Raw genomic sequence first — 23479 nt, forward strand, 5'->3', positions numbered from 1 at the left:
CTTTTCAGAAGAGGTGGGGATATGTAACCATCTTAACCCAAAAATCAAATAAAATTTTTGATTAATCTTTAAATTAAGATTATAAAGATATTACTAGCCCTTTAAACTTAAACCTATCCCTTTAAAAAACTGAAAAGGAATTATTTCGTACAAAAGAAAAGGAACTAGCCCCTCAATGTTGACACAGAACGTTCTAGAACTATCATAGTGCAAAATGAAATACTTAGCAACGAAAACTTTTTCCAAGAACCCAGAGAAATGTCACGCTGATTTAGACCCCAAGCAACAAGACCTTGAGTCACTATCCTGGTACCTGGCCCGAGAAACTTCTAGAACATTTTTTTTAACCCTTAAACTGACCAATCCCCATTTGGTCCCAGATTTAAAAGTTTTGTCTATTCGTTGATAACATGAATCCGCCCGGCTACGTAATGAATATGGTCCACTATTCGCCAAACCGAAGTCAATCAACAAACGTCATTGTCCCAGAAATCCTTGCGAGAAACTAGAAGTTATATATACGAAGTCCCTCCTGTCCCACCCTCAGTCGATTCCTGAACTGCTTTACGAAACCCTGTCGGCTCACCCTTAAGAAACCCTTAAAAGTCCGGAGTATTATTTTATATCGGAGATATTTTTTATTCATTTTGATACCTTTATTTTTCATCAATTTGAATTCCTAAGTTTTGGAAGAGAATCGGAGAGATTTTTTTATTCATTTTGATACCTTTATTTTTCGTCAATTTGAATCCTTAATTTTTTGGAGAAACTCGGAAACATTTTTTTAAAACCCCTAAATTGAAGAAGAGAAGGAGCGCGAGTGAGTAGTATATCCCCCCACTTCGTACCTCCGTAGGTGTAGAATGTAGGTGTAGAATGTAGGTCAAGGTCACCAGTGTAAAAGTAGGTCAATGACCTATGACGTAATGAGTGACGTAATCAACGACCCCTCGCCGCCGGGGAAGCCCCTCGCGGGGAAACCCGCGCGCCCCCTCGCGGGAAAATACCGCGCGCCGCCTCGCGGGAAAACCGCGAAATTTGAAAACCGCGCGCAAACTCGCGGTGAGTCTGCGCATGCGTATGACGGTCTCTTCAACTGTATCTGTGACGTCATTGGCGAGAAAACACCGTGCGCCGTCTATTGGGAAACTCCTCTCTTCTACAACTGTATCTGTGACGTCATTGATAAGAGAGAGATAGCTTTAAACGTACATTGACAAGGGTTAAATCTTCTACAACTGTAGCTGTGACGTCATTAATAAGAGACGAGAATGGATAGCTTGAAACGTACATTGACAAGGGTTAAATCTTCTACAATTGTGACGTCATTGATAAGAGACGAAGATGAATGGATAGCTTTAAACGTACATTTGTATTAATTCATCCATGGTTTTTTCGCCAAGCTGAGAACTACACGTTTTACGTCACGTTATCCAAAAAGCCGACTATTTTCTTTGAGAACCGCGCTAGCTCAGCGCTAAGCACCGTGACGTCAAAATTCAAAAACAAAATCCCGTTATGTAGGACACTGTTAACAGCGCTGGGCTCTGCTGAACGCGGCCCAGATTTCCACCATGATTATAATATCTAAGCCTAAAGTGTACTTAACATCCATTTTAAATAATAATATTAAAAAACAATTTTGGAATATCAAAATGAAATAGAGCTTTAAAGCTACAAAAGTACTAAATGCATCATAATTACGAAAAGTATTTCCACATATTCACTTTATATTAAGGATAAAGGGAATATTATGGTTCTGTAGGATTCCTTTACACATCAAAACAAAACGAACTTCTAACGCAGCGCACTACTGTAACAACGGACGGACACACACAGACAAAAGCATAGACTGCTTTTTAACTCTTTCCGTATTAATTTTGAATTGAGAAACAAGATTATCTTAAATATTAAAATGAATATAATTAATATTTAATATTTTCTTCGCTAGTTATTCGCCTTATTGAACGTTACATCGTTTTAAAAAAGAACAATTAAACATTCTTGAGAGACTTGACTAATATTGGCGTTTGAAATGAAGCATACGCCGGTTGCTTCGCCTTATTCAAATAGGTAGTATATAAGGGTGTCGAACTACAGTTAAAAGCAAGAACAACCGCAATTGCGAAAACCTATCGTGGACAACCCACCCTAGGGAGGCTAGACGTTTCTCGTAACCCTAGCTGATCGCCGCGAATGTCTTAAACCAAACGATGACGATGGAGTAGAAGCCAGGTGTGCAGACTGGTGTCCATGTGGGATGGGCAAAAACAAAGACCAGAAGATGGTGGTGTAGAAGCCAGGTGTACAGACTGGTGTCCATGTGGTATGGACAAAAACAAAGACCAGAAGATGGTGGTGTTAGAAGCCAGTGTGTACAGACTGGTGTCCATGTGGGATGGACAATGACCAGAAGATGGTGGTGTTAGAAGCCAGTGTGTACAGACTGGTGTCCATGTGGGATGGACAATGACCAGAAGATGGTGGTGTTAGAAGCCAGTGTGTACAGACTGGTGTCCATGTGGGATGGACGAAGGCCATAAGATGGTGGTGATTAGAAGCCTGTAAGTACAGACTGGTGTCCGTGTGGGATGGAAAAAGACCAGAAGGTGGTGGTGTGAGAACTCGCCATAGAGTAGCCATTTCCGTGACTGTGAAAGCAGTTCGGAAATGGCGAACACGTTTGCTCCGATTTGGAAACTGCGAACGCGGTCACGTGGGTGTAACAACAGACACACAGACAGACACACGATCGTTACAGAACCTCTCCGTGACATACGTCACTCGGAGAGGTAAAAATGAATGAATCCGTCAACCATAATCTCAGTTCTTTAACCATAGTTTCAAATCAGTTTATCAAAATAGTTTCAAGTTTTTAATTTCTTACGACAAGTTGCTCCTCTTCCATATTCTTCTTAAGGGTTAAGGGTTCTTTTTTCTTCTTTCTTGTTACGCGATTTAAGGGTTTAATTATGTTTTTTTCTTTTCTTTCTCGATTTAAGGGTTTAATTCAGGATCTTTTTTCAGGTTACACGATTTAAGGGTTAATTATTATTTTTCTTTTAATATTTCGCGCACTCGAGTAGTATATCCCCCCACTTCGTACCTCCGTAGGTGTAGAATGTAGGTGTAGAATGTAGGTCAAGGTCACCAGTGTAAAAGTAGGTCAATGACCTATGACGTAATGAGTGACGTAATCAACGACCCCTCGCCGCCGGGGAAGCCCCTCGCGGGGAAACCCGCGCGCCCCCTCGCGGGAAAATACCGCGCGCCGCCTCGCGGGAAAACCGCGAAATTTGAAAACCGCGCGCAAACTCGCGGTGAGTCTGCGCATGCGTATGACGGTCTCTTCAACTGTATCTGTGACGTCATTGGCGAGAAAACACCGTGCGCCGTCTATTGGGAAACTCCTCTCTTCTACAACTGTATCTGTGACGTCATTGATAAGAGAGAGATAGCTTTAAACGTACATTGACAAGGGTTAAATCTTCTACAACTGTAGCTGTGACGTCATTAATAAGAGACGAGAATGGATAGCTTGAAACGTACATTGACAAGGGTTAAATCTTCTACAATTGTGACGTCATTGATAAGAGACGAAGATGAATGGATAGCTTTAAACGTACATTGACAAGGGTTAAATAGAAAATCTTTCTTTGAGAAAGTGTAATTATGGAAAATAAGTTAAGCCGAGTGTATTATAACAGTGAAAGTCCTCTCAGTTACGGTAGCGCAAAGAAATTGAAACAAGGAGTGAAAAATGTTTCGAAGAAAAAAATTAAGACTTGGCTTCAGTCTCAGCCAACATATACCATTCACAAAGCAAGGAGGATATACTTTCCAAGAAATCGTACTTACGTTACAACAGTCAGTGAAGTATTTCAGTGCGACTTGATCGATCTACGAAATCTTAAGAAAATAATAAAGGGTTTCAATATATTCTAACTATTATTGATATCCTCTCAAAATATGCTTGGAGTCTTCCTTTGAAAAATAAAACTAGTAAAGAGGTTTTGAAAGCTTTACGGAGAGTTATTAAAGAAAGCCGTTACGAATTAATGTTGATCAAGGTAGTGAATTTTTATCAAAATTGTTTAAAGATTATTTAAGAAAAGAGGGAATAAGTTTTTATACTAGTGTAGGTGCAACTAAATGCGGAGTAATTGAAAGGTTTAATAGAACTTTAAAGGATAAAATCTTCAAGTTGTTAACTAGAACGAAGAAACTAAATTACATTGATGCCTTACCAAAAATAATGAAATTCTACAATGCAACTGTACATTCAAGTACTGGTTTCGCTCTTATTGATGTCAATGAGAAGAAATTCCACCACAGAATTTGTATTAGTCTTAGACGTCGATATGATGCCCAACGATAACCTCCACGAAATGTTCCTGGAGTATGCCTGAGAAAATAGGCTCTTTCTCGAATCTCGAAAAGATGATAAAACTGTTTACGTTGTACCCGCATTCGAAATGAAAGAAATAGCCCAAATACCCAAGGATAAAACGGACAACGTTTGGAAATGATGGACGCCCACCTCTTTTACATTGAGCTTTGTTGGAAATGTCAGAAACATATTGACTACGAAGCCTGGTATAGAGAACCAATGACTAATAAGTTAGCTGTCATTTTTGAAGTCTTGTGGAGAGATCCTTGGGAACCTTTCTTCTTCAGCAGAAATTCAGCGCCTTATCATGATGAATGGTTTAGACAATATGGCTTTAATTTAAAAGTCAAGTAAGACCAAGATACCACCGTGTCTAGAAAGAAGAAACCATCGATAATTAACCCATTGATTAATATCTTTGCAGGTTTGCGAATTACACGTTGTAGGATACAAATTTTCAGTTTTAAATAACGCTTTTGTCATCCATAAGGGCCTGAAAATGGCCAACTCATTCCATAAAGAAAAGGATACCGATCAAGAAAAGAACCGTATCTTATTTCGACAGTTTAAAACTGAACTATAGGAAAAATATCCAGACTGATCCAGGAGGTGTTACTGATCTCGAAGCTTCCATTTACATGAAAAATATAAAACGTACAAAAAAGATGTAATTTATCAGGTTAGTTTTAAAGAGTAAGTAAAAAGAAAATCAAATCTACCTTACATTGTGTATAAAAACAATGGTCCCGGAAGCTTTGGAACAGATTTTGGCTGTTATGAAAAAACTGTCTCCATTGAGGAACTCTATTTAGATAATATAGGAGTTAAATGGTGTATATTCGTACAAGTTATTCTTATAATGACGTTATTTAATGTAAAGATTTGTATTTTAAAATAGGGATTTTGCTCATAAACTTGCATTGGTTTTGATAAGTAATCCAAATGTACCTTTTCATACTTTGGACCTATCAAATAACCTAAAAGAAGATAAAGGTAATATATTTTCTAACGAAAAAAGAAATATCAAAGACAAATAAATAACAACAACAGCTCTTCATTGTATTTCTTAATGAAATATCTCTTGTTTGTAAAGAAAAACAGAAAATAAATGTTACCAATAAACATTGTGGTGAACTTTTTATGAGGATATTATTTCTGCATTTTTCATAATAGCGCTGAACTGCCTATCTGTACGAGGTTGAATTCAGGGTTCGTACAAACCTGGGAAACTGGGAAAACTAAGGCAAATAAATAACTTTCAAAAATTCAGTGTTTGTTCTTCTTGGCGGTCTAGTGTAAACATGTTTTACTGTGCTTTGGTGTGTTTTATTGTTGTGGTACAGTGTAGTTTTAGAGTGTTTTATTGTACTTTTATTGTGTTTTTGTGTAGTTTTATTGTGTTTTACTGTGCTTTATTGTAGTTTTATTGTACTTTTAGTGTATTTTATTGTGTTTTACTGTATTTTATTGTAGTTTTATTGTACTTTTAGTGTATTTTATTGTGTTTTATTGTACCTTAGTGTATTTTAATATGGTATAGTGTAGTTTTAGAGTGTTTTATTGTACTTTTATTGTACTTTTAGTTTGTTTCACTGTGTTTTGGTTTGGTTTTATTGCGTTTTACTGTGTTTTGGTGTGTTTTTATTGTGGTTTTAGTGTGTTTTGGTGTGTTTTTATTGTAGTTTTAGTGTATTTCAGTGTATTTTGTTGTAATTTAAGTTATTTGTCATAAATTCACAAAGTTTCTGTAAGACTCAATATCATATTGATCATAATAATACGTGGAACAAAGTATTTAGTTTATTATTAGTTTATTTAGTTTATTATTATTATTAGTTTATTATTATTATTATTATTAGTTTATTTAGTTTATTATTATTATTAGTTTATTATTAGTTTATTTAGTTTATTATTATTATTAGTTTATTATTATTAGTTTACTTAGTTTATTATTATTATTTATATATATTGTGCCTTTATAACATTAAAGTAAAACGAAATAAATTTCCTTACCTACATCCAAAATATCACTCCAAAATTATTATGATATTTTTCGTTTGAATCAACTAACCATTCCACGAACATCTGTCACGACAAAACGGAAACAGTAGGTGTACCATTTTTGAACGCTTTTCTCCCAATACCAGTTCAGTATAAATCTCTTCAACTAGAAAGTGTATTTTATTGTACTTTAAGTGTATTTTATTATGGTATAGTGTACTTTTAGTGTATTTTATTATGGTATAGTATTTTTTTAGTGTGTTTTATTGTACTTTTAGTGTATTTTATTGTGTTTTACTGTATTTTATTGTAGTTTTATTGTACTTTTAGTGTATTTTATTGTGTTTTACTGTGTTTTATTATAGTTTTATTGTACCTTTGTGTAGTTTTATAGTGTTTTATTTTACTTTTAGTGTGTTTTACTGTGTTTTGATTTGGTTTTATTGCGTTTTACTGTGTTATGGTGTGTTTTTATTGTAGTTTTAGTGTATTTCAGTGTATTTTGTTGTAATTTAAGTTATTTGTCATAAATTCACAAAGTTTCTGTAAGACTCAATATCATATTGAACATAATAATACGTGGAACAAAGTATTTAGTTTATTATTAGTTTATTTAGTTTATTATTATTATTAGTTTATTATTATTATTAGTTTATTTAGTTTATTATTATTATTTAGTTTATTATTATTAGTTTATTTAGTTCATTATTAGTTTATTATTATTAGTTTATTTAGTTTATTATTATTATTTATATATATTGTGCATTTATAACATTAAAGTAAAACGAAATAAATTTCCTTACCTACATCCCCAATATAACTCCAAAATTATTATGATATTTTTCGTTTGAATCAACTAACCATTCCACGAACATCTGTCACGACAAAACGGAAACAGTAGGTGTACCATTTTTGAACGCTTTTCTCCCAATACCAGTTCAGTATAAATCTCTTCAACTAGAAAGTGTATTTTATTGTCCTTTTCGTGTATTTTATTATGGTATAGTGTACTTTTAGTGTGCTTTATTGTACTTTTAGTGTATTTTATTGTGTTTTACTGTATTTTAATGTAGTTTTATTGTACTTTTAGTGTATTTTATTGTGTTTTACTGTGTTTTATTATAGTTTTATTGTACCTTTGTGTAGTTTTAGTGTTTTATTTTACTTTTAGTGTATTTTATTGTGTTTTACTGTATTTTATTGTAGTTTTATTGTACTTTTAGTGTATTTTATTGTGTTTTACTGTATTTTATTGTAGTTTTATTGTACCTTAGTGTATTTTATTGTACTTTTATTGTATTTTATTATGGTATAGTGTATTTTATTGTGTTTTACTGTATTTTATTGTAGTTTTATTGTACTTTTAGTGTATTTTATTATGGTATAGTGTACTTTTAGTGTGTTTTATTGTACTTTTTGTGTATTTTATTGTGTTTTACTGTATTTTAATGTAGTTTTATTGTACTTTTAGTGTATTCTATTGTGTTTTACTGTGTTTTGTTGTAGTTTTATTGTACCTTAATGTATTTTATTATGGTATAGTGTACTTTTAGTGTATTTTATAGTACTTTTATTGTATTTTATTATGGTATAGTGTATTTTATTGTGTTTTACTGTATTTTATTGTATTTTATTATGGTATAGTGTATTCTATTGTGTTTTACTGTGTTTTGTTGTAGTTTTATTGTACCTTAATGTATTTTATTGTAATTTTAGTGTATTTTATTATGGTATAGTTTAGTTTTAGAGTGTTTTATTGTACTTTTAGTGTATTTTATTGTATTTTACTGTGTTTTATTGTAGTTTTATTGTACTTTTAGTGTATTTTATTATGGTATAGTGTACTTTTAGAGTGTTTAATTGTACTTTTAGTGTATTTTATTGTGTTTTACTGTGTTTTACTGTAGTTTTATTGTACCGTGGGGCATGCAAATCTAATTTAAAATAGTCTTTTACAACGTGATTACCGTGACACCAATCGGGAATATTGTGCGGTAATTGTGAGGGGCGCGTCATAACATAATTGTACTGTAGAAATGAAAGTTTATAATGCGCTTTAACTCGAAAACCTCTTGTGCCGAAAGATAGTTTAAAATGTTTGAATCGAGACACTCACCGGTTGCAGCGAGTGATTCTTCCAACAGTTGCTGGTTATAGACTTCGTTCAATAAAATACTATTAAGCTAGCTAGGATCCGAGGCTTCGTTATACCTGAAGGTGAATAATATAGCGCCTATACCGTGTTATATTTTGCTCCGTTATAACTAACAGGTGTTTTTATAAAGCGAAAACAAGGTTAGTTGGCGTCAAAGATAATTTGAAATATACGTATAACGAATAGGTTGGTTCTCTATACCTCAAGGTGAATAATATAGCGCCTATACCGTGTTATATTTTGCTCCTTTAACAGTTGCTGGTTATAGACTTCGTTCCATAAAATACTATTAAGCTAGCTAGGATCCGAGGCTTCGTTGTACCTGAAGGTGAATAATATAGCGCCTATACCGTGATAAAAATATATTTTTATCACGGATAACCTTGACGTCATACGTTTATTTCAAATTATCTTTGACATCAACCAACCTTGCCTTTGCTTTATAAAAACACCTGTTAGTTATAACGGAGCAAAATATAACACGGTATAGGCGCTATATTATTCACCTTCAGGTATAACGAAGCCTCGGATCCTAGCTAGCTTAATAGTATTTTATTGAACGAAGTCTATAACCAGCAACTGTTGGAAGAATCACTCGCTGCAACCGGTGAGTGTCTCGATTCAAACATTTTAAACTATCTTTCGGCACAAGAGGTTTTCGAGTTAAAGCGCATTATAAACTTTCATTTCTACAGTACAATTATGTTATGACGCGCCCCTCACAATTACCGCACAATATTCCCGATTGGTGTCACGGTAATCACGTTGTAAAAGACTATTTTAAATTAGATTTGCATGCCCCACGGTACAATAAAACTACAGTAAAACACAGTAAAACACAATAAAATACACTAAAAGTACAATTAAACACTCTAAAAGTACACTATACCATAATAAAATACACTAAAAGTACAATAAAACTACAATAAAACACAGTAAAATACAATAAAATACACTAAAAGTACAATAAAACACTCTAAAACTAAACTATACCATAATAAAATACACTAAAATTACAATAAAATACATTAAGGTACAATAAAACTACAACAAAACACAGTAAAACACAATAGAATACACTATACCATAATAAAATACAATAAAATACAGTAAAACACAATAAAATACACTATACCATAATAAAATACAATAAAAGTACAATAAAATACACTAAAAGTACACTATACCATAATAAAATACATTAAGGTACAATAAAACTACAACAAAACACAGTAAAACACAATAGAATACACTAAAAGTACAATAAAACTACATTAAAATACAGTAAAACACAATAAAATACACAAAAAGTACAATAAAACACACTAAAAGTACACTATACCATAATAAAATACACTAAAAGTACAATAAAACTACAATAAAATACAGTAAAACACAATAAAATACACTATACCATAATAAAATACAATAAAAGTACAATAAAATACACTAAGGTACAATAAAACTACAATAAAATACAGTAAAACACAATAAAATACACTAAAAGTACAATAAAACTACAATAAAATACAGTAAAACACAATAAAATACACTAAAAGTAAAATAAAACACTAAAACTACACAAAGGTACAATAAAACTATAATAAAACACAGTAAAACACAATAAAATACACTAAAAGTACAATAAAACTACATTAAAATACAGTAAAACACAATAAAATACACTAAAAGTACAATAAAGCACACTAAAAGTACACTATACCATAATAAAATACACGAAAAGGACAATAAAATACACTTTCTAGTTGAAGAGATTTATACTGAACTGGTATTGGGAGAAAAGCGTTCAAAAATGGTACACCTACTGTTTCCGTTTTGTCGTGACAGATGTTCGTGGAATGGTTAGTTGATTCAAACGAAAAATATCATAATAATTTTGGAGTTATATTGGGGATGTAGGTAAGGAAATTTATTTCGTTTTACTTTAATGTTATAAATGCACAATATATATAAATAATAATAATAAACTAAATAAACTAATAATAATAAACTAATAATGAACTAAATAAACTAATAATAATAAACTAAATAATAATAATAAACTAAATAAACTAATAATAATCACAGGCGTGCGCACGGGTCGGGCAGGGTGGGCCCTGGCCCGACATGAAATGTTTCAAGGGGGCGCAAAAGCCGGAAAAATAAGGACGCAAAATTTGGGTATTAGTTCTGCAGACTGCAGGAACATCAGCGAAACGCCGAAAGGGAACGGAAATGTGAATAACAGAGCCACTATGAGAAATGCGATGGTCAGACGGGGGACGGGAAAATTTTGTGTTCTCTCGTATAGTCTCGGGTGTTAACCCTTACAAAAATCTTCTTTAGAACTCTTTAGAAAATTCCTTGGGAAATTTCTTTAGAAATCCTTAAGGAGTTCTTAGGGAAATTGGGGAATATTGGTTTCTTTTTCTTTGGAAAATGCTTTGGAAATAACTTTGGAATTTTCTTGGGAAATAACTTTGGAATTTTCTTGGGAAATATCTTTGGAATTTCCTTGGGAAATAACTTTGGAATTTCCTTGGGAAATAACTTTGGAATTTCCTTGGGAAATAACGTTTGAATTTTCTTGGGAAATATCTTTGGAATTTTCTCGGAAAATATAGGGAAGATTATGGGGTAAATTAATCTAGCCCTCTAGAAACGAGGATAGTTCTCACATGCAGAACCATATCCCAATGCAGGGAGTGCAGTTCTAATATGCTGAACAACACTTCTTATAGCACGGGCAGTTCCCGCATGCAGTGCGAAACTGCTTATAAAGTCAGACATATAATCGACTTATCCGTAAACGGCAGAAAGTTTTAATCTTGTGCAATTGTATGGGTTACTAAGGGGGTTTTGGAGGCTTCAATGGCCAAGCAGTAGATACAGATGTAGTTGTTAAGTTTAATAATGTATTTTCACTGAGAGTTTTTTGAGTACCAGAAACGCGTTTAACCTAATTTTATCTACAATATTTTTTAAAAAATATTTATTTGGGACTCTAATTACGCTCGAAATAAAGATAAAACATGTCACAAAAGAATTAATTTAAGGTTAATTTTACTTTTCAAAAGCGAAAGTTTCGACTGCCAGCTTATACTCCCTGCATGTAAATCTAAACAACACGATTTTAATTACGTGTATTTTACTTTTAATTTAATTTATCCTTTGCATAAACACCTCGCGAATTATTAAAGGAAAAAAAAACGAAAATAGGTAAATATGATAAACCATTTCAGCAATTGCTGAGCCTTAGCTACGGGACAAGCCTTTGTGAAACGTTTTTAATTATTTAGCTATCAAGTCAATGCCTATGCAGGAAAACTTAAGCAAAACAATTTTGGGTAAAATATTTTGAGATAATTATATGTAAAGCATAATTGCTAATATATCTGCTGGTCCTTTGAAATTCATCTCTAGAATTCTAAACGAATTTCATTGGAAAATTAACCCCTGACCTTCTTTGGAAATTTATCTCAAGATTTCCTTAAGAATTTCGTTGGAAAATATTCCATAGACGTTTTTTGGAAATTTATCTCAATAATTCCTATCGAATTTCTTTGGGAAATTAACCCTAGACTTTCTTTGGAAATTTATCTCAAGAATTCTTTAAGAATTTCGTTGAAAAATATATTTCACATACGTTCTTTGGAAATTGATCTCAAGTATTCTTGAAGAATTTCGTTGGCAAATATTCCCTAGATGTTCTTTGGAGATTGATCTCAAGAGTTTCTAAAGAATTTCTTTGGAAAACAAACCCAAGACCTTCTTTGGAAATTAATCTCTAGAATTCCTAAAGAGTTTCTTTGGAAAATAAACCTTATACATTCTTTGAAAATTTACCTCTAGAATTCCTAAGGAATTTCTTTGGAAAATATTCGTTAAACCTTCTTTGGAAATTAATCTCTAGAATTCCTAAAGAGTTTCTTTGGAAAATAAACCTTATACATTCTTTGGAAATTTACCTCTAGAATTCCTAAAGAATTTCTTTGGAAAATATTCGTTAAACCTTCTTTGGAAATTTACCTCTAGAATTCCTAAAGAGTTTCTTTGGAAAATATTCGTTAAACCTTCTTTGGAAATTAATCTCTAGAATTCCTAAAGAGTTTCTTTGGAAAATAAACCTTATACATTCTTTGGAAATTTACCTCTAGAATTCCTAAAGAATTTCTTTGGAAAATATTCGTTATACCTTCTTTGGAAATTAATCTTTAGAATTCCTAATGAGTTTCTTTGGAAAATAAACCTTATACCTTCTTTGGAAATTTATCTCTAGAATTCCAAAAGAATTTCTTTGGAAAATAATCGCAAGACATTCTTTGGACATTTGTCTCAAGACTTCTTTAGGAAATTCCAAAGAAAGTCTTTGGGAATTGTTCCTTTAGGAAATGATCCCAAGGGCTCCATAGGGTTCCAAAGAATGGCCTTTGGAATTCTTAAGAACATTTTTGTTAGGGGGTAGGGGCGCAAAATTAACTAGGCGGCCCGACCTTACTGAAAACCCTGCGCACGCCTGTGATAATAATAATAAACTAATAATAATAATAAACTAAATAAACTAATAATAAACTAAATACTTTGTTCCACGTATTATTATGTTCAATATGATATTGAGTCTTACAGAAACTTTGTGAATTTATGACAAATAACTTAAATTACAACAAAATACACTGAAATACACTAAAACTACAATAAAAACACACCATAACACAGTAAAACGCAATAAAACCAAATCAAAACACAGTAAAACACACTAAAAGTAAAATAAAACACTATAAAACTACACAAAGGTACAATAAAACTATAATAAAACACAGTAAAACACAATAAAATACACTAAAAGTACAATAAAACTACAATAAAATACAGTAAAACACAATAAAATACACTAAAAGTACAATAAAACACACTAAAAAAATACTATACCATAATAAAATACACTAAAAGTACACTATACCATAATAAAATACACTTAAAGTACAATAAAATACACTTTCTAGTTGAAGAGATTTATACTGAACTGGTATTGGGAGAAAAGCGTTCAAAAATGGTACACCTACTGTTTCCGTTTTGTCGTGACAGATGTTCGTGGAATGGTTAGTTGATTCAAACGAAAAATATCATAATAATTTTGGAGTGATATTTTGGATGTAGGTAAGGAAATTTATTTCGTTTTACTTTAATGTTATAAAGGCACAATATATATAAATAATAATAATAAACTAAGTAAACTAATAATAATAAACTAATAATAATAATAAACTAAATAAACTAATAATAAACTAATAATAATAATAAACTAAATAAACTAATAATAATAATAATAATAAACTAAATAAACTAATAATAAACTAAATACTTTGTTCCACGTATTATTATGATCAATATGATATTGAGTCTTACAGAAACTTTGTGAATTTATGACAAATAACTTAAATTACAACAAAATACACTGAAATACACTAAAACTACAATAAAAACACACCAAAACACACTAAAACCACAATAAAAACACACCAAAACACAGTAAAACGCAATAAAACCAAACCAAAACACAGTGAAACAAACTAAAAGTACAATAAAAGTACAATAAAACACTCTAAAACTACACTATACCATATTAAAATACACTAAGGTACAATAAAACACAATAAAATACACTAAAAGTACAATAAAACTACAATAAAATACAGTAAAACCAATAAAATACACTAAAAGTACAATAAAACTACAATAAAACACAGTAAAACACAATAAAACTACAATAAAACACAATAAAAGTACAATAAAACACTCTAAAACTACACTGTACCACAACAATAAAACACACCAAAGCACAGTAAAACATGTTTACACTAGACCGCCAAGAAGAACAAACACTGAATTTTTGAAAGTTATTTATTTGCCTTAGTTTTCCCAGTTTCCCAGGTTTGTACGAACCCTGAATTCAACCTCGTACAGATAGGCAGTTCAGCGCTATTATGAAAAATGCAGAAATAATATCCTCATAAAAAGTTCACCACAATGTTTATTGGTAACATTTATTTTCTGTTTTTCTTTACAAACAAGAGATATTTCATTAAGAAATACAATGAAGAGCTGTTGTTGTTATTTATTTGTCTTTGATATTTCTTTTTTCGTTAGAAAATATATTACCTTTATCTTCTTTTAGGTTATTTGATAGGTCCAAAGTATGAAAAGGTACATTTGGATTACTTATCAAAACCAATGCAAGTTTATGAGCAAAATCCCTATTTTAAAATACAAATCTTTACATTAAATAACGTCATTATAAGAATAACTTGTACGAATATACACCATTTAACTCCTATATTATCTAAATAGAGTTCCTCAATGGAGACAGTTTTTTCATAACAGCCAAAATCTGTTCCAAAGCTTCCGGGACCATTGTTTTTATACACAATGTAAGGTAGATTTGATTTTCTTTTTACTTACTCTTTAAAACTAACCTGATAAATTACATCTTTTTTGTACGTTTTATATTTTTCATGTAAATGGAAGCTTCGAGGTCAGTAACACCTCCTGGATCAGTCTGGATATTTTTCCTATAGTTCAGTTTTAAACTGTCGAAATAAGATACGGTTCTTTTCTTGATCGGTATCCTTTTCTTTATGGAATGAGTTGGCCATTTTCAGGCCCTTATGGATGACAAAAGCGTTATTTAAAACTGAAAATTTGTATCCTACAACGTGTAATTCGCAAACCTGCAAAGATATTAATCAATGGGTTAATTATCGATGGTTTCTTCTTTCTAGACACGGTGGTATCTTGGTCTTACTTGACTTTTAAATTAAAGCCATATTGTCTAAACCATTCATCATGATAAGGCGCTGAATTTCTGCTGAAGAAGAAAGGTTCCCAAGGATCTCTCCACAAGACTTCAAAAATGACAGCTAACTTATTAGTCATTGGTTCTCTATACCAGGCTTCGTAGTCAATATGTTTCTGACATTTCCAACAAAGCTCAATGTAAAAGAGGTGGGCGTCCATCATTTCCAAACGTTGTCCGTTTTATCCTTGGGTATTTGGGCTATTTCTTTCATTTCGAATGCGGGTACAACGTAAACAGTTTTATCATCTTTTCGAGATTCGAGAAAGAGCCTATTTTCTCAGGCATACTCCAGGAACATTTCGTGGAGGTTATCGTTGGGCATCATATCGACGTCTAAGACTAATACAAATTCTGTGGTGGAATTTCTTCTCATTGACATCAATAAGAGCGAAACCAGTACTTGAATGTACAGTTGCATTGTAGAATTTCATTATTTTTGGTAAGGCATCAATGTAATTTAGTTTCTTCGTTCTAGTTAACAACTTGAAGATTTTATCCTTTAAAGTTCTATTAAACCTTTCAATTACTCCGCATTTAGTTGCACCTACACTAGTATAAAAACTTATTCCCTCTTTTCTTAAATAATCTTTAAACAATTTTGATAAAAATTCACTACCTTGATCAACATTAATTCGTAACGGCTTTCTTTAATAACTCTCCGTAAAGCTTTCAAAACCTCTTTACTAGTTTTATTTTTCAAAGGAAGACTCCAAGCATATTTTGAGAGGATATCAATAATAGTTAGAATATATTGAAACCCTTTATTATTTTCTTAAGATTTCGTAGATCGATCAAGTCGCACTGAAATACTTCACTGACTGTTGTAACGTAAGTACGATTTCTTGGAAAGTATATCCTCCTTGCTTTGTGAATGGTATATGTTGGCTGAGACTGAAGCCAAGTCTTAATTTTTTTCTTCGAAACATTTTTCACTCCTTGTTTCAATTTCTTTGCGCTACCGTAACTGAGAGGACTTTCACTGTTATAATACACTCGGCTTAACTTATTTTCCATAATTACACTTTCTCAAAGAAAGATTTTCTATTTAACCCTTGTCAATGTACGTTTAAAGCTATCCATTCATCTTCGTCTCTTATCAATGACGTCACAATTGTAGAAGATTTAACCCTTGTCAATGTACGTTTCAAGCTATCCATTCTCGTCTCTTATTAATGACGTCACAGCTACAGTTGTAGAAGATTTAACCCTTGTCAATGTACGTTTAAAGCTATCTCTCTCTTATCAATGACGTCACAGATACAGTTGTAGAAGAGAGGAGTTTCCCAATAGACGGCGCACGGTGTTTTCTCGCCAATGACGTCACAGATACAGTTGAAGAGACCGTCATACGCATGCGCAGACTCACCGCGAGTTTGCGCGCGGTTTTCAAATTTCGCGGTTTTCCCGCGAGGCGGCGCGCGGTATTTTCCCGCGAGGGGGCGCGCGGGTTTCCCCGCGAGGGGCTTCCCCGGCGGCGAGGGGTCGTTGATTACGTCACTCATTACGTCATAGGTCATTGACCTACTTTTACACTGGTGACCTTGACCTACATTCTACACCTACATTCTACACCTACGGAGGTACGAAGTGGGGGGATATACTACTCGAGTGCGCGAAATATTAAAAGAAAAATAATAATTAACCCTTAAATCGTGTAACCTGAAAAAAGATCCTGAATTAAACTCTTAAATCGAGAAAGAAAAGAAAAAAACATAATTAAACCCTTAAATCGCGTAACAAGAAAGAAGAAAAAAGAACCCTTAACCCTTAAGAAGAATATGGAAGAGGAGCAACTTGTCGTAAGAAATTAAAAACTTGAAACTATTTTGATAAACTGATTTGAAACTATGGTTAAAGAACTGAGATTATGGTTGACGGATTCATTCATTTTTACCTCTCCGAGTGACGTATGTCACGGAGAGGTTCTGTAACGATCGTGTGTCTGTCTGTGTGTCTGTTGTTACACCCACGTGACCGCGTTCGCAGTTTCCAAATCGGAGCAAACGTGTTCGCCATTTCCGAACTGCTTTCACAGTCACGGAAATGGCTACTCTATGGCGAGTTCTCACACCACCACCTTCTGGTCTTTTTCCATCCCACACGGACACCAGTCTGTACTTACAGGCTTCTAATCACCACCATCTTATGGCCTTCGTCCATCCCACATGGACACCAGTCTGTACACACTGGCTTCTAACACCACCATCTTCTGGTCATTGTCCATCCCACATGGACACCAGTCTGTACACACTGGCTTCTAACACCACCATCTTCTGGTCATTGTCCATCCCACATGGACACCAGTCTGTACACACTGGCTTCTAACACCACCATCTTCTGGTCTTTGTTTTTGTCCATACCACATGGACACCAGTCTGTACACCTGGCTTCTACACCACCATCTTCTGGTCTTTGTTTTTGCCCATCCCACATGGACACCAGTCTGCACACCTGGCTTCTACTCCATCGTCATCGTTTGGTTTAAGACATTCGCGGCGATCAGCTAGGGTTACGAGAAACGTCTAGCCTCCCTAGGGTGGGTTGTCCACGATAGGTTTTCGCAATTGCGGTTGTTCTTGCTTTTAACTGTAGTTCGACACCCTTATATACTACCTATTTGAATAAGGCGAAGCAACCGGCGTATGCTTCATTTCAAACGCCAATATTAGTCAAGTCTCTCAAGAATGTTTAATTGTTCTTTTTTAAAACGATGTAACGTTCAATAAGGCGAATAACTAGCGAAGAAAATATTAAATATTAATTATATTCATTTTAATATTTAAGATAATCTTGTTTCTCAATTCAAAATTAATACGGAAAGAGTTAAAAAGCAGTCTATGCTTTTGTCTGTGTGTGTCCGTCCGTTGTTACAGTAGTGCGCTGCGTTAGAAGTTCGTTTTGTTTTGATGTGTAAAGGAATCCTACAGAACCATAATATTCCCTTTATCCTTAATATAAAGTGAATATGTGGAAATACTTTTCGTAATTATGATGCATTTAGTACTTTTGTAGCTTTAAAGCTCTATTTCATTTTGATATTCCAAAATTGTTTTTTAATATTATTATTTAAAATGGATGTTAAGTACACTTTAGGCTTAGATATTATAATCATGGTGGAAATCTGGGCCGCGTTCAGCAGAGCCCAGCGCTGTTAACAGTGTCCTACATAACGGGATTTTGTTTTTGAATTTTGACGTCACGGTGCTTAGCGCTGAGCTAGCGCGGTTCTCAAAGAAAATAGTCGGCTTTTTGGATAACGTGACGTAAAACGTGTAGTTCTCAGCTTGGCGAAAAAACCATGGATGAATTAATACAAATAGCTCTTTGGGACTATAGCTATTCAATTGGCGTGAAACCAGTTGATCACGCGAGAATTTTGAGAGATATGCTAGTTTCTAATTTTAATTATAAAAGTTGTTATCTATCTCTATAAATATGTTATCATACAATTTTTGTTAAGCCTTGGTATCTTGCACGCTTTATTGCGCTAGCGTCATTTATAAAACGTCGATGACCGGAGAGAAGCTATGACGACAGAGCTCACCGGTAAACATTTCCAAAATCCGCTGTCTTTTTTGGTGAGCTCTGCTGAACGCAGCCCAGACCAGTGAAAGGTCTGATCGTAATCGGATTATAGCTTCGTGTTTTCATGCTTTTTCGTGCTTTCAGTGTGTGTAGCCACAAATAAGCTTTGGTGTTATGTAACGTTAACAGTCATGTTGACAAAACTAAGAAAATCGTTGAGGTGAAACGAGAGGATAGTGTTTACATGGCAACCCTATTGTGAATATGGCTTTGAACATAGAGGGCATACAGTTGAGGAGTAGAAAATTGGGCCTTTACAAACACGTAAAGGTAGTATCCCTCCAAAGTTTTATCTCTTCATTTCCCGTTTCTCCCCCATCGGATGATTTTAATGTGTACAAGTATATCATTATTGGATGTAAAATGTCGTCTGATTTACAGTATATTTGCTATGCTTTGTATACTGCTTTAATATTTCATACATTTTAACTTAAGAAACATTTCCATATCTGGGTAAATAAGTTTGTAAGTAGTCGTCTTGACTCGGAGAGGTAATATTTTGGTTTTCCCAACTTGTTTAAAATCCTAACTTTCTATTTTTGAACATTATTATTTTAGTGCATAACTGTACGATTTGAACCTAAACACCCCTGAAATTTAAATTTGAAACTTAAAGGAGACATTCCATAGAGGATATTACTTTTAATTTTTTGTTTAATTTTTATTTTGACCCCTATAAACGTGTGTGAAATTTATGAATAAGATTGAATATTATGTTGAATATTAAAATTTGGATTAGAATCTATTTTGACTCTCAATTGACACATACCATCAAAAACGCGGTCACTTTTGATTCAGAAATTTTATGAGCCCCTCGTTCCCGTTAAAAGGCCTTAACTCTCCACAACTGACTGCATTCTAACATCTTGTCTAGCGTTAGCGAGGTTGAATCATTAGTGAAAAAAGAGGTAGGTGTTTGTCTTGCATCTTCCTAACCCCTCTAGTAAGACGTCGAACACCCAACCCCACCCCCATAAACAACAAATGAAGAAAGGCGATTAAAAAGAAAAGGCTTATATGTGGGGCTGCAAGAAATTGCCAGAACGATGATATCATAGAAACCGTGAGAAAACAGATAAAATCTACGAAGGCTCTCCTGGAAATAAATTTTTCAAGGTCTAAGGAAGCTTTGCGTTTATCTGCAGTTTCAGAACTGCCTGGATCTACATCTTCATGCGAGAACACTGTCACGTCAAATAAACGTACACCACATAACAAGAATATTGAGAAACAAAATAGGTTCTTTTCCACTGTCAAGACGAGAAATAATGCCAATGTCAGATACTGTAAACCAAGCATCGTAGAGAAAGCATCTTTAATCAGTCATTTAACGCAAGATGGTCGAATTAAAGATGTGCATGATAAAAATGATCACTCTTATACCGCTTCTCCAATTTCTCGTGAAATTTTAGTTGAAAACCCAACGGAAAAACGAAAGAAAATGACCAAACTAGCAAGAAATTTTAGCATACAAAAGAAAGAAAATATTGAAAGATTTCTGTCGTATTTCGTCGATAAAGACAAAGTTACGCAAGCAATTTTTGGGTCAGGAAAGATCCAAGAGGAAGAGATTGAAGCTGATCCTGAAAAAATTTCGGACGATGTAATTAACGAAACTGAAGAAATTGTACAGTTCTCAAAATCTTATCTTACAAGCGACTCCGCAGTTGCGGTTGATCAAATCATTCAAATGAAACGTGAAAACTGGAAATGTGGATTGTGTCCCAAAATAAACTCTTATGTGAATATGGTTGAATGCGAATCCTGCAAAGTCTGGTACCATTGGGCGTGCGCTCTCTTTAAGGAAGCAGACATTGATAAAGCTTTTTTTTTGTAAAAAAATGCACCGGCAATTAAGTAATTGTTTTTCAGTAAAAATTTAGTTTTCCAAGTCTTTGAAATTTTCGTAATGTTGTATGTTAAAATTGGGACCGTCCATAAAATACGTGACGCAAGAAAAAAAACATTTTCTGACCCCCCCGTCCCCCCAGATCACGCTTCGTCACGCCTTTCTCAGACCCCTCCCCTAAAAACCACGTCACATTTCTTTAACCCCCCCCTCCGCACTATGATTTAACTTAATTTACAAATTTAATTTGATTAATTTCTTGAGTGATATGCCGCCCTCTCAGAAATATTTTGCTCGGCTGAAAATTCAAGTTCTCTTCCGTTTTTAGCTTTTTCCCTCTGATTGACCTTTAGAATTTTAGTGTCTGGATGAGCTTTTTATAAGCTTCAAAAAAGTTCCATAAAGCTTAGTTAAAGGGGCACACTTTTTAGGTTTCGACACTGTCACCGAAAACAGACTTATCAAGCTTGAGATTTAGAAAATTTGCCAAAGAATCGAAACCATTTCAATCGGCAGGGGGATTTGATTCATCCTCACAAATAATAGGGGCGAATAAACAGAGACATAAGAGAGTTTACGCTGTTTATTTTAAATGCGCTATTTAAATTGGCTATATAGAAAGGTGTAAATAGTAGATAATTGCTTAAATTTTCTACTATTTAAGCGATGATGGAATAACAATTTTGGTAAATTATTGTAACGGTGGACTATGGAATGTTGTCTTTCTTCTTCTATAACATAAGAGAGCCAATCGCCCTCTTACTGACTTCGTAACAAAATCAATGCTAAATGTGACGTCACGCATCGAAGAACCCCCCCTTGACATGGACCGTCACAAATTTAGAAACCCCCTCCCCCCATAAGAGTGTGACGTAGTTTATGGACGGTCCCTATACTGCAAACTGAATTTGGCGGGTTCAATCTCCGTTATTAATATTACATATATTTCACATCCCCTTTAATAACTCCATGCTTCTTTCACTTAAAAGCCGAGAAAAAACGCAGACAGAAACTCGTAAAGAAAAGCATTCCATCCAATACACATATTTTAATAAGTGAAACATAATTATCAGTAATATTTTGTAATTAGTTTAAATAATTGACATTAGTTACGTTTTAAAAGCATGAGCTTTGAAAATAATGAAACACGTTCTTCTCCAGTAGTAAGATACATACTTCTTGTCGCAGTGATAAAGAAATGGAAGAGGAATTGACTGAATATCAATGTTGGACTGACATTTTGTGCCTTTGTACGCTATTATCGCGACAGTTTAAGGAGAAAACACAAAAGGACCTGCGAAAAGCGTCCAATGAAGGCCAGACGAGATTCTCCCGCCCACAAGGCACCCCTCTTTCGGCCCCCAAAAGTGTTGGGGCTTTAGTCGCTCGTGTCCAAGACCAATGACCAGGGCACGTCAAGGTCAGGGGGATCGCTGGCCTAATGTCCAGTTTAAAAAATCCTTATTTCCCACCCCGCAGACGTGCCACACGCATTCTTTTCTTATCTTAATACCACTCCAGTACTAAAATAATACCGCCTCCAAGTTCGAGGTTTTGCAAACTTTTACGTCTGCTAGGCATTCTTCTTATGGACCGTCAAGTGGTAAACTAAAATTACTAGAGAAACTTTTAGTAAAAGAAATAAGAAACTCGTTCGCCAAGAAGAACAAATGGTAGGATTGCACTTTACGTGACCCATCCAACTAACGATGGTTTCTAGTTAATTGGACCATGAGGAGTCCGAAAAAAATAGTTAAAAAATTATCTGGCCGCCGCAAGTTGGTCAAAAAAATTTTTGAAAATTTTAAAATCCATGCACTTACCGCCATTGAAGTCGCTATCCGCTTAACGCATTCTGCACTCAATCTGGCCAGAGAGAATTTAGAAGGGGAGTGGAAGGCCCCCCTTTGATTCTATTAAACGTGATGACGCTCAAACAAGATGTCGCGTTGAGCTTTTTGGGGTAGGCGAGTTTCCGGTCACGTGTTCTAAAATCTCTCTGTTACAAACGCATCATACCGGAAATCGACCTGCCTAGATAACGTTTAGCAGACGACGTTGCGCTACATTCCAAACCACCCCTTCCACTCCCCTTCTAAATTCTCTCTGATCTGGCAAAAGAAAGCCGAGGGGACTCTAAAAAATTGACGGACTCGCGCCGGAGTTATAGCTATGGAATTTTTTAAGCTTGCGGAAACCGTTTAGGACGGAAATATAAATGCGACGAAAACTGAAATGTTTTGGGAAAATCGATGAATTTTTTGCAAATTTGATAAATGTGAAGGACGATATTTTGGAATAGTTGTCAAATTATTTGGTAATTTGACAAATGTGAAGGACGATATTTTAGAAAAGGTGGCAAATTATTCCTGAATTTGATAAATGTGAAGGGCGATATTTTGGAATAGGTGTCAAATTATTTGGTAATTTGACAAATGTGAAGGACGATAATTTGAAAAGGTGGCAAATTATTCCTGAATTTGATAAATGTGAAGGACAATATTTTGGAAAAGGTGGCAAATTATTCCTGAATTTGATAAATGTGAAGGACGGTATTTTGAAAAAGGGGGCAAATTATTTCTGAATTTGATAACTGTGAAGGACGATATTTTGGAAAAGGTGTCATATTATTCGGGAATTTGA

At 33.9% G+C, this 23479-nt stretch overlaps 2 protein-coding genes across 2 annotated transcripts; one reads left to right on the forward strand and one right to left on the reverse strand.

Annotated features, from left to right (window-relative positions):
- Positions 1-3229: 3229 nt before the first annotated feature.
- Positions 3230-5413, forward strand: LOC149621029 (beta-1,4-glucuronyltransferase 1-like). The gene is made up of 2 exons (XM_089855321.1): positions 3230-4740; positions 4815-5413. The coding sequence occupies exons 1-2, from the start codon at positions 4526-4528 to the stop codon at positions 4834-4836; spliced, it is 237 nt and encodes a 78-aa protein (XP_089711447.1). The 5' UTR covers positions 3230-4525; the 3' UTR covers positions 4837-5413.
- A 9684-nt stretch (positions 5414-15097) lies between these two features.
- Positions 15098-16859, reverse strand: LOC149621030 (beta-1,4-glucuronyltransferase 1-like). Its single transcript, XM_089855322.1, has 2 exons — positions 15349-16859; positions 15098-15274 (listed from the first exon to the last, which is right to left on the reverse strand). Exons 1-2 carry the CDS (start codon positions 15561-15563, stop codon positions 15253-15255), a joined length of 237 nt encoding a protein of 78 aa, XP_089711448.1. The 5' UTR covers positions 15564-16859; the 3' UTR covers positions 15098-15252.
- Positions 16860-23479: the final 6620 nt, after the last annotated feature.

This window comes from Phalangium opilio, unplaced genomic scaffold (genome assembly GCF_054372755.1).
Source record: "Phalangium opilio isolate 3A_F unplaced genomic scaffold, DU_Popi_V2 ptg000209l_1, whole genome shotgun sequence".
Taxonomy (NCBI): domain Eukaryota; kingdom Metazoa; phylum Arthropoda; class Arachnida; order Opiliones; family Phalangiidae; genus Phalangium; species Phalangium opilio.